A 14,041-nucleotide genomic window follows, 5' to 3' on the forward strand; every position below is an offset into this window, starting at 1 on the left:
CTGTAAGATAACTTGTTTGTGTGGGTGATTAACATCAATTCTGTGTGTGAATAAATATTACTGTCCTAACAAGAAGTTGACTCACAGTTCTTTGTCCAATGTATAAGGGTTAAAACAGACAGTGCAGCAGGCACAACAACGTGTGGGGTAAAACATTTCAAACAAACTAATTTTTCAAACATTGAATTCCTGTTTTTTCCACACACTATTGTGAAAGTTTCTGCTCTTCCTCAATATTACTTCATTTCCCTATTGTGTTCGAGGGGGACTATTTATTTCCATGAGACTCGTTGGGTTCCTGATGAACATTAATGGGGGCTGATGGTTTTAGGGGTGAGAGGGAGCCCCCGGAGCAGATTTCAGCAAGGTTCACCGTGGGACTACACGGATACTCGGAGAGCTCACATTGCTGAACTGGTGGACCTGGCTACACTTTAATCTCTAGTCAATGGTTTCCTTCCCCTCACCCTGATGGCGTCTATCTCCCTTTGGGAAGTAATCCCACAGCTCGTGTCAACCTTCTGATAGCTCACTTCAATAGCTGCTCCCCGTCAGTGAACCTGGACAATGTGTTTTTAATGGTGTTTGAACGTGAAGGCTGACACGCTTGTGTCTGTGTATTTGCACCCGGTGGAGTTTAAGAGCAGGGTAACTGGGCTGGGTGTCTCAGTGTGAGATCTGACGCTGTATTTTCCCAATTAACCACGAGAAAGCCCAAACTATCACAATGCTTAAACAGAAATATCTAATGAAAAAATACACATCACCCACCCAGAATCAGAGAATCAAACTGCAAAACATCATGATGGGAAACCAGCCCCAGGTTGGGTGACCCAACTCTGGGTGTTTACTTACCCACCGCCATGCAGAGGGTCAGAGTCAGAGCTGAGAGTGGAGGGCCAGGCATTCCCAAAAAAATTAGTTTTCAAGGATTCAATTCCTGTTTCTTTCACGCATGTGATGTCTCAATGCTAGTTAACAGAAATCCATTGCGGAGGTTAAATAAGACACATAAGAGGGAGGAAGTAAGAATAAGTAGGACGTGCCCAGTTATTTATAAAAAAGCTACAACTGTAAACTCACAAAGCTCAGATAAGCAGCTATGTCTTGCTCAGTCACTTCCGGGACTAGTGTAGGAGGGAAATTGACTAGGTTAAGATTGTTTTCGCTGGAGTTCAGATGAATGAGGGGGGATCTCATAGAGACTTATAAAATTCTAACAGGACTAAACAGGGTAGATGCAGGGAGGATGTTCCCAATGGTGGGGGAGTCCAGAACCAGGGGTCGCAGTCTGAGGATTCAGGGTAGACCATTTAGGACGGAGGTGAGGAGACATTTCTTCACCCAAAGAGTGGTGAGCCTGTGGAATTCATTACTACAGGAAGTAGTTGATGCCAAAACATTGAATGTATTCAAGAGACGGTTGGATATAGCACTTGGGGCAAATGGGATCAAAGGTTATGGGGAGAAAGCAGGATTAGGCTATTTAGTTGGACGGTCAGCCACGATCGTGATGAATGGCGGAGCAGGCTCGAAGGGCCGAATGGCCTCCTTCTGCTCCTATCTTCTATGTTTCTATATTTCCTGATGCTCAGGGAGTAACCCTTTTTGTTGTAGGTTTGAATCTCCATTCCATACAGTTGTGCAGGTTGGACACTCTCGTACAGTACTGAGGATGTGCTGTCCTATCAGAGGAGCTATCTTTCAAATCAGGTGTTAAATTAAATATGTTCCTGGAACACCAACATCATATTAAATTTGATTTATTATTGTCAGATGCATTAACATACAGTGAAAAGTATTGTTTCTTGCGCGCTATACAGACAAAGTATACCGTTCATAGAGAAGGAGAGGGTGCAGAATGTAGTGTTACGGTCATAGCTAGGGTGTAGAGAAAGATCAACTTAATGCGAGGTAGGTCCATTCAAAAGTCTGACAGCAGCAGGGAAGAAGCTGTTCTTGAGTCAGTTGGTACGTGACCTCAGACTTTTATATCTTTTCCCAACGGAAGAAGGTGGAAGAGAGAATGTCCAGACTGAGTGGGGTCCTTAATTATGCGGCTGCTTTGCCGAGGCAGTGGGAAGTGTCGACAGAATCAATTGCGTGATGGATTGGACAACATTTGTAGTTTCTTGCGGTCATAGAATCATAGAGATTTACATCTTGGAACAATTTGTCAATGCCGCTTTTTTTAAAAACCTCTAAGCTAGCCCCAATTGCCCGCATTTGGCCCATATCCTTCTATACCCATCTTATCCATGTAACTGTTTAAATGCTTTTTAAAAGACAACATTGTACCCGCCTCTCCTGCTACCTCTGGCAGCTTGTTCCAGACACTCACCATCCTCTGTGTGAAACAATTGCCCCTCTGGACACTTTTGTATCTCTCCCTCTCACCTTAAACCTATGCCCTCTAGTTTTAGACTCCCCTACCTTTGGGAAAAGATATTGACTATCTAGCTGATCTGTGCCCCTCATTATTTTATAGACCTCTCTAAGATCACCCCTCAGCCTCCTGTGCCCCAGAGAAAAATGTCCCAGTCTATCCAGCCTCTCCTTATAACTCAAACGGGCTTGGGCAGCTGTGATACAACCAGAAAGAATGCTTTCTATGGTGCATCTGTAAAAGTTAGTGAGAGTCGCAGCTGACATGCCAAATTTCCTTAGTCTTCTGAGAAAGTAGAAGCATTGGTGGGTTTTCTTAACTATAGTGTCGGCGTGCAGGGGGGACCAGGATGGGTTGTTGGTGATCTGGACACCTAAAAACTTGAAGCTCTCGACCATTTTTACTTTGTCCCCATTGGTGTAGACAGGAGCATGTTCTCCACTGTGTTTCCTGAAGTCGATGACTATCTCTTTCATTTTGTTGACATTGAGGGAGAGATTATTGTCACTGCACCAGTTCACCAGATTCTCTATCTCATTCCTGTGCTCTGTCTCGTCATTGCTTGAGATCCGACCCACTGCGGTGGTGTCGTCAGCAAACTTGAAAATCGAGTTGGAGAGGAATTTGGCCGCACAGTCAGAGGTGTATAAGGAGTATAGTAGGGGACTAAATATCACAGTTTCACTCTCTGTTTACTGGGATTCCTGCTCTCTGGATGGGTCCCATTGATGCGCGATAAATCACACGGGAGGCAGGATGTACTCGGGAAATAAAGGCTTTTATTGCCAACAATATCAGAGCTACTATATACAATATACAATCCCAGACTAAAGGGTCACCAGGCAGAGCAGTGACCTTTATACCTCTCCCAGGAGGCGGAGCCGACTGGGGTGTACCATAGGACTATATTAACAGGTAGAACAGCCCAACCCTAACGCCAACAGTAACATATCTACAGACTCATAGTACTGGCCAGACCATGGCTCAGCACTCCTGGTGGGAACCAACAATGGTTCACCACATTCACCCCTCCTTTGAAAACAAAGGCCGGCGGGGTACAAAACACAGAACAATTGTTCATCTGTCTATAAGTTCAAACGGTTTGGGGGACCGCACCGTCGCTGTGACCTCCTCAACACCAGCGATGACACCGGTTCAGGGAATCGCGGTGACGTTCTCTCCAAGGCGGTGTCCAGCGACTCCTCCAGTGCCTCACGGGCCGGTAGACCACGAGGTGGTGACAATCCGCTGAACTCGGGCACGCCTTGAAGTGGCGACCATCTCCTGGACTCAGGCAAGCTGTACCCGGGAGTAAGAGGGTTAAGTGGTGGTCCCGATACTGCCCGCGCCATGTCAGGAGGGGAAATAATGGTTGGGGGGTCCCTAACAGTAGGTGTGGGAGCGACAGGGGTTTCCAAGCCCCCTGCTGGCGCCAGATCTCGAATCGAGACCGTGTCCTCTCACCCGTCAGGATATGCCATGTAGGCATTCTGAGGGTTGGCGTGGAGGAGATGGACCTGTTCAACCAGAGGGTCGGACTTGCGGGTCCTAACATGTCGCCGCAGGAGGACAGGTCCTGAGTACGTCAACCAAGACGGTAATGAGGTCCCAGAGGAAGACTTCCCAGGGAATGAAAACATTCTCTCATGCGGAGTAGCGTTGGTTGCCGTACACAGGAGTGAGCGTATGGAGTGGAGCGCATCAGGGAGTACCTCTTGCCAACGGGAGACTGGAAGACCTTTAAACCTCAACGCCAGTAAAACAGCCTTCCAGACTGTAGCATTCTCTCGTTCAACCTGTCCGTTACCCCTTGGGTTGTAGCTCGTGGTTCTACTAGAGGCAATCCCATATGAGAGCAGGTATTGCCTCAAGTCGTCGCTCATGAACGACGAGCCCCTATCGCTGTGGATATAACAGGGGTAACCGAACAGGGTGAAAAGATCACGAAATGCCTTGATAACCGTGGCAGCGGTCATATCAGAACAGGGAATGACAAAGGGGAATCGTGAGTACTCATCAACCACATTGAGGAAGTACACGTTCCGATCTGTCGAGGGAAGGGGGCCCTTAAAGTCCACACTCAGTCTTTCGAAGGGACGAGTGGCCTTAATGAGGTGTGCCATGTCAGGTCGGTAGAAGTGCGGTTTGCATTCCGCGCATACCCGGCAGCTTCTGGTTATGGACCTGACATCCTCCACCGAGTAGGGTAGATTCCGGGCCTTTATGAAGTGGAAGAGCCGAGTGACCCCCGGATGGCAGAGGTCATTGTGGAGAGCCTGCAAACGGTCCTCCTGCATACTGGCGCATGTTCCACGCGACAGGGCGTCCGAGGGCTCGTTGAGCTTCCCTGGACGGTACATGATATCATGATTGTAGGTGGAGAGTTCGATTCTCCACCTCAAGATTTTATCATTCTTGATCTTACCCCGTAACGTGTTGTTGAACATGAACGCCACGGACCGCTGGTCCGTGAGCAGAGTGAACCGTTTTCCCGCCAAGTAATGGCACCAATGCCGAACGGCCTCCACAATGGCCTGGGCCTCCTTTTCCACCGCCGAATGTCGAATTTCAGGGCCTTGGAGGGTGCGAGAGAAAAAGGCGACGGGCCTGCCCGCCTGGTTAAGTGTGGCGGCCAGGGCGAAATCAGATGCATCACTCTCCACCTGGAAGGGGATGGACTCGTCGATAGCATGCATCGTGGCTTTCGCGATATCGGCTTTTATTCTTGCAAAGGCTAAGCGAGCCTCTGTTGCTAGGGGAAAAGAGGTAGACTTGATGAGCGGACGGGCTTTGTCCGCGTAATTGGGAACCCACTGTGCATAGTATGAGAAGAAGCCTAAACATCTTCTCAGTGCTTTGATGCTAGAGGGCAGGGGGAGTTCGAGGAGGGGACGCATACGGTCTGGATCAGGGCCAAGGACCCCGTTTTCCACCACGTATCCAAGGATAGCTAGGCGGCGCGTGCGAAATACACACTTCTCCCTGTTGTAGGTCAGATTCAGGCGAGATGCAGTGCGTAGGAATCTAAGAAGGTTGGCATCGTGGTCCTGCTGGTCATGGCCGCAGATGGTGACGTTATCCAGGTACGGGAAGGTAGCCCGCAGCCCGTTCTGGTCCACCATTCGGTCCATAGCACGCTGGAAGACCGAGACCCCATTCGTGACACCAAAAGGAACCCTTAAAAAATGGTACAGGCGACCATCCGCCTCAAAGGCCGTGTATTGTCGGTCCTCTGGGCGAATGGGGAGCTGGTGATAAGCAGATTTTAAGTCGATGGTGGAGAACACCCGGTACTGCGCAATCTGGTTGACCATGTGAGATATGCGCGGGAGGGGATACGCATCCAGCTGCGTGTATCTGTTAATGGTCTGACTATAGTCTATGACCATCCGGGGTTTGTTCCCATTCTTAACCACCACGACTTGCACTCTCCAAGGACGAGCGCGAGGTTGGATGATCCCTTCCTTGAGGAGCCGCTGAACTTCAGATTGAATGAAGATCCGATCCTCAGCGCTGTAACGCCTGCTCTTTGTTGCGATGGGCTTGCAGCCTGGCACGAGATTCTGGAATAGGGAGGGTGTGGTAATCCTAAGCGTTGAGAGACTACATGTGGAGCGCGTTGGGCAATTTTGAGGCTGCAGGTCTCCCACTGAAAGCGGAGGGAGTGGCCCATCGTACTGCAGGGTTACACTCTTCAGGTGGACCATAAAATCTAGTCCTAGGAGTAGCGGCGCGCAAAGGTGCGGTAACACAAAGAGCCTGAAGTTCTCGTAAACCGTGCCCTGCACCGTCAGATTGACCACGCAGCTCCCTAGCACGGTGACAGACCGGGACCTTGACGCCATCGAAATTGTCTGCTTGACAGTCCGAATCTGGAGACCACACCACTTCATGGTGTCAGGGTGAATGAAGCTCTCCGTGCTCCCGCTGTCAAACAAACAATAAATCTGGCGTCTGTTTACCTGTATGTCCATCATGGACTTGTCGAGTCTGTGAGGCTTGGCCTGGTCCAGGATGATCGACGCCACCGTTGGTTCGTGGGTGCAACTGCAGGCAGCTGAGATGGTTGATGACGACCCCTGCTGGTCATTCGTGGTCGGTGCCGACCAAAATGGCTACCCCCATAGGTCGCACGTGGACGATGGCGCCAAAACCTGCAGCCCCTGCAGGTCGCACGTCTCTTGCGACTCCGTCGTTCGGAATGGCGGCGTCCTGGAATCGCACGTGGTAGAAGACCTTGAAGACGCAGAAGACAAGGAGGCCGCCTCCGGGGAGTCACACGCCGCACTGCTGTTTCTGGATGGAGGTTTGGTCCGGCATACTTTGGAATAATGTCCCTACTTGCCTCAGGCGGAGCACAACACCGCTTTAGCTGGACATCGCTGCCGAGGGTGTTTCACCCCCCCACAGAAGTAACACCGCGGGCCACCTGGAACTGCTGCCGTCGTCAGGTCCGAGGCTGGAAACGCAATCGCGCAGTTTTTCGGTCCCGCTGAATAAAGTGGGGTCTGCGGCTGCCCCTACCACAATGTCTCCACACGGTTGTCGGAGTACATCTCCAGACTTTTGGAGGCCGTTTCTAGAGCGTCAGCTAACTCTATGGTTTTAGTGAGATCGAGGTTACCTTGCTCCAACAGCCGAAGGCGGATGTACGACGAGCCGATTCCCGCCACGAACGCATCTCGAACTAGGTCGGTCATGTACTGGGCTGCCGACACTGACTTGCAGTTGCAGGCTCTGGCTAGCTGCTGAAGCTCGCACGCGTACTGTTCCGTCGTTTCGCCGGGCTGCCGCCGTCGAGTGGCTAGAAGGAGTCGAGCATGGATCTCATTCGGCGGTTTGTTGTATCGCTTTTTGAGAAGCTCGAGGGCCCCTTTGTAGTCGGGGGCCTCACGGATCGCTAAGTATACAGCGTCGCTTACCCTCGCGTGGAGGACCCGGAGTCTGTCGGCGTCGTCGGTGACCGCTGTGGAGGCGTCGAGGTAATCCTGGAAACACTTCAACCAGTGGTCGAAAGTGTTCGATGCTCCCGCCGCACGTGGGTCCAACGTAAGCCGTTCGGGTTTAAGCATTTGCTCCATGTTTTCGTTTGTTTTTTTTCAAAAAAAAGAATTTACTTGTTGGCAATAACATTGATGCGCGATAAATCACAAGGGAGACAGGATGTACTCGGGAAATAAAGGCTTTTATTGTCAACAATAACAGAGCTACTATATACAACATACAATCCCAGACTAAAGGGTCACCAGGCAGAGCAGTGACCTTTATACCTCTCCCAGGAGGCGGAGCCGACTGGGGTGTACCATAGGACTATATTAACAGGTAGAACAGCCCAACCCTAACCCCAACAGTAACATATCTACAGACTCATAGTACTGGCCAGACCATGGCTCAGCACTACCTGGTGGGAACCAACAATGGTTCACCACACCCATACTATTCAAATATCGACAGTGGAGTCAGTGAGCTGTGCACCCCTGAATGTCAGAATGGAGCTGAAACTGACAGCACTGGAGAGAAATCCTGGGTTTTACAGACGTCACTGGCTAACCTTTGTCGGGGGTGGGGGTGGGGGGGGGGGGGGGTACTGGGGCACGGCAGGGTGGCATATAAAATATAACAGGGACAAGGCCATCACCCTCCCGTTTCCCCCCAACCTGCGCGCAGTTCTGGTCACCTCATTACAGGAAAAATGTTGAAGCCATTGAAAGGGTGCAGAGGAGATTTACAAGGATGTTGCCTGGATTGGGGGGCATGCCTTATGAGGACAGGTTGAGGGAGCTTGGTCTCTTCTCCCTGGAGAGACGAAGGATGAGAGGTGACCTGATAGAGGTTTACAAGATGTTGAGAGGTCTGGATAGGGTAGACTCTCAGAGGCTATTTCCAAGGGCTGAAATGGTTGCTACGAGAGGACACAGGTTTAAGGTGCTGGGTGGTAGGTACAGAGGAGATGTCAGGGGTAAGTTTTTCACTCAGAGGGTGGTGCGTGAGTGGAATCGGCTGACGTCGGTGGTGGTGGAGGCAAACTCGTTGGGGTCTTTTAAGAGACTTCTGGATGAGTACATGGGATTTAATGGGATTGAGGGCTACAGATAGGCCTAGAGGTGGGGATGTGATCGGCGCAACTTGTGGGCCGAAGGGCCTGTTTGTGCTGTGGCTTTCTATGTTCTATGTTCTATGTTCTAACCCAGGTAGGTGGGTAAGCACCAAAATTAACAGCTTGTTTGTCATTTTTCAAAATGTCATTACTGGGAAATAGACGGGAATATTACACTGCCCGCGGAATGGGCAGAGTGGCCGGAGGGGGAAATGGACGGGAATATTACACTGCCCGCGGAATGGGCAGAGTGGCCGGAGGGGGAAATGGTCTTTTCTCCTTGGACTGACGTAGGATGACAGGAGACCTAATAGAGGTGTATAAGATGTTGAGAGGCATAGATCGGGTGGATTCTCAGAGGCATTTTCCCAGGGTGGAAATGGCTGCTACGAGAGGACACAGGTTTAAGGTGCTGGGGGGTAGGTACAGGGGAAATGTTAGGGAGAAGTGTTTCACACAGAGGATGGTGGGTGAGTGGAATCGGCTGCCGTCAGTGGTGGTGGAGGCAAACTCAATAGGGTCTTTTAAGAGACTCCTGGATGAGTACATGGGACTTAATAGGATGGAGGGTTATAGGGAGGCCTAAAAGGTAGGGATATGTTCGGCACAACTTGTGGGGCCGAAGGGCCTGTTTGTGCTGTAGTTTTTCTATGTTTCTAACAGTTAAAATTAATTAAAATGAAAACAAGGAGGTGGAGGTGGGGTCGAGCGAATCATCTGAAGTTGTTGAACTCGATGTTGAGACCGGAAGGCTGTAATGTGCCCAGCCGGAAGATGGGCACCTTCAGTCTGTGCGCAATCAGGACCCTGACCTTCCGGTTATTTGCCATTTTAACACACGATCCTGCCCCCATGCCCACAGGTCTGTCCTTGCTGCAATGTTCCATTGAAGCTCAACGCAAACTGCAGGAACAGCATCTCATCTTCCGGCTGGGCACTTTACAGCCTTCTGGTCTCAACATCGAATTCAACAACTTCAGATGATTCGCTTGGCCCCGCCTCCACCTCTCTGTTTTCATTTTAGCAATTTTTAACTGTTGTCTTTTATTTATTTTTCTTTTCCCCCACTCTGTCTCCCTATTTTACCCCCCTTTTCTTATCTTTTCTCCCCATTTTTCTCAATTTTACCTCTCTCCCACGCATTCCCCCCCCTCTCCATCTGTCACTGTTTACCCTCTGATTTCAGCTTCTCTGCTGTTTGACCATTCACACCCTTGATTCTCGCTATGAGCTGCCATTAGCAGCCTTTCCCCTGGTTTCTGTGGCAATGACTCATCTTTCATTCCCACACCCTGCAGTATAAATATCTCCCACTTTCGATGCCTTTTAGCTTTGACAAAGAGTCAAGTGACTCGAAAAAGGGTCTGGACTCGAAACGTCAGCTCTTTTCTCTCCCCACAGACACACCCAGATCTGCTGAGATTTTCCAGCATTTTCGCTTTGGTTTCAGATTCCAGCATCTGCAGTAATTTGCTTTTTTACTCTGACAGAATCATCACATTTCATGAACTTCACTCTGTATCACTCTCTGCTTCGGATGCAAAACATTGTGGTTTCACTCCAGCACTGCGAGGTGTCACCTACACTGACACAACAGTGCCGCACCGAGGGAGCGCCGCGCCGAGGGAGCGCCGTACCGAGCGAGCGCTGCGCCGAGGGGGCACCGCACCGAGCGAGCACCGCGCCGAGGGAGCGCCGCGCCGAGGGAGCGCCGCGCCGAGGGAGCGCAGCGCCGAGGGAGCGCAGCACCGAGGAAGCGCAGCACCGAGGAAGCGCAGCACCGAGGAAGCGCAGCACCGAGGAAGCGCAGCACCGAGGGAGTGCAGCACCGAGGAAGCGCCGCACCGAGGGAGCACTGCACCGAGGGAGCGCAGCACCGAGGAAGCGCCACACCGAGGAAGCGCCGCAGCGAGGGAGTGCAGCACCGAGGGAGTGTAATATTGAGAGAGTGCTGCACCAATGGAGTGCGGCACTGATGGAGTGCAATATCGAGGGAGCGCCGCACCAAGGGAGCGCCGCACCGAGGGAGCGCCGCACCGAGGGAGCGCCGCACCGAGGGAGCGCCGCGCCGAGGGGAGTGCTGCAACATGGGAGCGCTGCACCGAGGGAGTGCGGTACCGGGGGAGTGCGGTACCGAGGGAGCGCTGCACCAAGGGTGTGCGGTACCGGGGGAGTGTGGTACCGGGGGAGCGCTGCACTGAGGGAGTGCGGTACCGGGGGAGTGCGGTACCGGGGGAGTGCTGCACCGAGGGAGTGCGGTACCGGGGGAGTGTGGTACAGGGGGAGTGCTGCACCGAGGGAGTGCGGTACCGGGGGAGTGCTGCACTGAGGGAGTGCGGTACCAGGGGAGTGTGGTACCGGGGGAGCCCTGCACCGAGGGAGTGCGGTACCGGGGGAGTGCGGTACCGCGGGAGTGCGGTGCTGAGGTAGTGCTGCACCGAAGGAGTGCGTCACCGAGGGAGCGCCGCACCGAGGGAGCGCCGCACAGAGGGAGCGCAGTACTGAGGGAGCGCTGTACTGAGGGAGTGCCGCACTAAGGGAACGCCACATTGAGGGGACGCCACACTGAGGGAGCGCCGCGCCGAGGGAGCGCCGCGCCGAGGAAGCGCCGCGCCGAGGAAGCGCCGCGCCGAGGGGAGTGCTGCAACATGGGAGCGCTGCACCGAGGGAGTGCGGTACCGGGGGAGTGCGGTACCGGGGGAGCGCTGCACCGAGGGAGTGCGGTACCGGGGGAGTGTGGTACCGGGGGAGCGCTGCACTGAGGGAGTGCGGTACCGGGGGAGTGCGGTACCGGGGGAGTGCTGCACCGAGGGAGTGCGGTACCGGGGGAGTGTGGTACCGGGGGAGTGCTGCACCGAGGGAGTGCGGTACCGGGGGAGTGTGGTACCGGGGGAGTGCTGCACCGAGGGAGTGTGGTACCGGGGGAGTGCTGCACCGAGGGAGTGCGGTACCGGGGGAGTGCTGCACTGAGGGAGTGCGGTACCAGGGGAGTGTGGTACCGGGGGAGCCCTGCACCGAGGGAGTGCGGTACCGGGGGAGTGCGGTACCGCGGGAGTGCGGTGCTGAGGTAGTGCTGCACCGAAGGAGTGCGTCACCGAGGGAGCGCCGCACCGAGGGAGCGCCGCACAGAGGGAGCGCAGCACCGAGGGAGCGCCGCACCGAGGGAGCGCCGCACCGAGGGAGCGCCGCACCGAGGGAGCGTTGCACCGAGGGAGTGCTGCACCGAGCGAGTGCAGTACCGAGGGAGCGTTGCACCGAGGGAGCGTTGCACCGAGGGAGCGTTGCACCGAGCGAGTGCAGTACTGAGTGAGTGCTGCGTTGAGGGAGTGCGGTACTGAGGGAGTGCGGTACTGAGGGGGTGCGGTACTGAGGGAGTGCGGTACTGAGGGAGTGCGGTACTGAGGGAGTGCGGTACTGAGGGAGTGCGGTACTGAGGGAGTGCGGTACTGAGGGAGTGCGGTGCTGAGGGAGTGCGGTGCTGAGGGAGTACGGTGCTGAGGGAGTGCGGTGCTGAGGGAGTGCGGTGCTGAGGGAGTGCGGTACGGAGGGAGTGCGGTACGGAGGAAGTGCGGTACGGAGGGAGTGCGGTACGGAGGAAGTGCGGTGCTGAGGGAGTGCGGTGCTGAGGGAGTGCGGTACTGAAGGAGTGCGGCGCTGAGGGAGTGCGGCACTGAGGGAGTGCGGTACTGAGGGAGTGCGGTACTGAGGGAGTGCGGTACGGAGGGAGTGCGGTACGGAGGGAGTGCGGTACGGAGGGAGTGCGGTACAGAGGGAGTGCGGTACGGAGGGAGTGCGGTACGGAGGGAGTGCGGTACGGAGGGAGTGCGGTACGGAGGGAGTGCGGTACTGAGGGAGTGCGGTGCTGAGGGAGTGCGGTACGGAGGGAGTGCGGTACGGAGGAAGTGCGGTACGGAGGGAGTGCGGTACGGAGGAAGTGCGGTGCTGAGGGAGTGCGGTGCTGAGGGAGTGCGGTACTGAAGGAGTGCGGCGCTGAGGGAGTGCGGCACTGAGGGAGTGCGGTACTGAGGGAGTGCGGTACTGAGGGAGTGCGGTACGGAGGGAGTGCGGTACGGAGGGAGTGCGGTACGGAGGGAGTGCGGTACAGAGGGAGTGCGGTACGGAGGGAGTGCGGTACGGAGGGAGTGCGGTACGGAGGGAGTGCGGTACGGAGGGAGTGCGGTACTGAGGGAGTGCGGTACGGAGGGAGTGCGGTACAGAGGGAGTGCGGTACTGAGGGAGTGCGGTACTGAGGGAGTGCTGTGCTGAGGGAGTGCGGTGCTGAGGGAGTGCTGCGCTGAGGGAGTGCTGCGCTGAGGGAGTGCTGCGCTGAGGGAGTGCTGCGCTGAGGGAGTGCGGTACTGAGGGAGTGCGGTGCTGAGGGAGTGCGGTGCTGAGGGAGTGCGGTGCTGAGGGAGTGCTGCGCTGAGGGAGTGCGGTGCTGAGGGAGTGCGGTACTGAGGGAGTGCGGTGCTGAGAGAGTGCGGTGCTGAGGGAGTGCGGTGCTGAGGGAGTGCTGCGCTGAGGGAGTGCGGTACTGAGGGAGTGCGGTGCTGAGAGAGTGCGGTGCTGAGGGAGTGCGGTGCTGAGGGAGTGCGGTGCTGAGGGAGTGCGGTACTGAGGGAGTGCGGTGCTGAGAGAGTGCGGTGCTGAGGGAGTGCGGTGCTGAGGGAGTGCTGCGCTGAGGGAGTGCGGTACTGAGGGAGTGCGGTGCTGAGAGAGTGCGGTGCTGAGGGAGTGCGGTGCTGAGGGAGTGCTGCGCTGAGGGAGTGCGGTACTGAGGGAGTGCGGTGCTGAGGGAGTGCAGTGCTGAGGGAGTGCTGCGCTGAGGGAGTGCTGCGTTGTCAACAGTGCTGTCTTTCAGATGAGACATTAAACGGAGATCTCTTCTGACCTCAGGTATGTAATAAGGCTCCTAAAACACTTTGAAGTAAGTCGGGGTTTGGTTGATATTTATCCCAGCAGACAGGTTCTGGGGCAAATTGCCCAGACTGACTGCTGTGTGCCCTCGTGCCTGCATTTCGAAAAGATTTCATTGGCTGTGAAGCACGTTGAGACATCTCAAGCCTGTGAAAGGGGCTTTAGAATTGCAAATGTTTGCTTTGTGAAGAACTCCAATGGTCCCTGGAGGGTTTGCGGCAGAGAGAGCAGTGACGAGTAGCCACGCGGTAAAAGCAGCCCTTTACTGGTCACTGTCACTGGTCACCATTCCCCCAGCACACCTTGTTCTCCATGTACACCATCCAGCACCCACACCCAGTGAGACCAGCTCCCCTGGGCACACGTCCCACCAATGTTATTAGGAAAAGTGGCAGCTGGCAGGAAAATGGAGCATTGTGGAGTGTCTCTACCTCTGGGCCAGGGGCTCCTGGTTCCAGTCTGACTTCAGGACTTGCCAGTAATGGAATTTGTCTTCTGAACGGGGCCAGACAGGCTGATGATCAATCTGTAAATCCTTCGGATAGGCCCGACGGCAGGTGGTGAGAGCAGGAAGCCATCCTGCAGAGGGTAACAGCAAACCACTGCAGTACTGTGCCAAGCACAGTCATGGACCAATCCAA

General features: G+C 54.5%; 2 protein-coding genes across 2 annotated transcripts in view; both read right to left on the reverse strand.

Moving 5' to 3' along the window:
- Nucleotides 1-989, reverse strand: part of LOC144504767 (uncharacterized) — a 40,053-nt gene extending 39,064 nt beyond the window's left edge. Inside the window, exon 1 of the mRNA XM_078230510.1 lies at nt 856-989. Within this exon, the coding sequence (XP_078086636.1) occupies nt 856-907 (52 nt within the window). The 5' untranslated portion in view covers nt 908-989. The remainder of the gene's footprint in view (nt 1-855) is intronic.
- LOC144504254 (uncharacterized) overlaps nt 1-14,041 on the reverse strand; it is a 450,031-nt gene that overhangs the window by 185,232 nt on the left and 250,758 nt on the right. The window lies entirely within an intron of this gene.

Source organism: Mustelus asterias, chromosome 15 (genome assembly GCF_964213995.1).
Source record: "Mustelus asterias chromosome 15, sMusAst1.hap1.1, whole genome shotgun sequence".
Classification (NCBI taxonomy): Eukaryota; Metazoa; Chordata; class Chondrichthyes; order Carcharhiniformes; family Triakidae; genus Mustelus; species Mustelus asterias.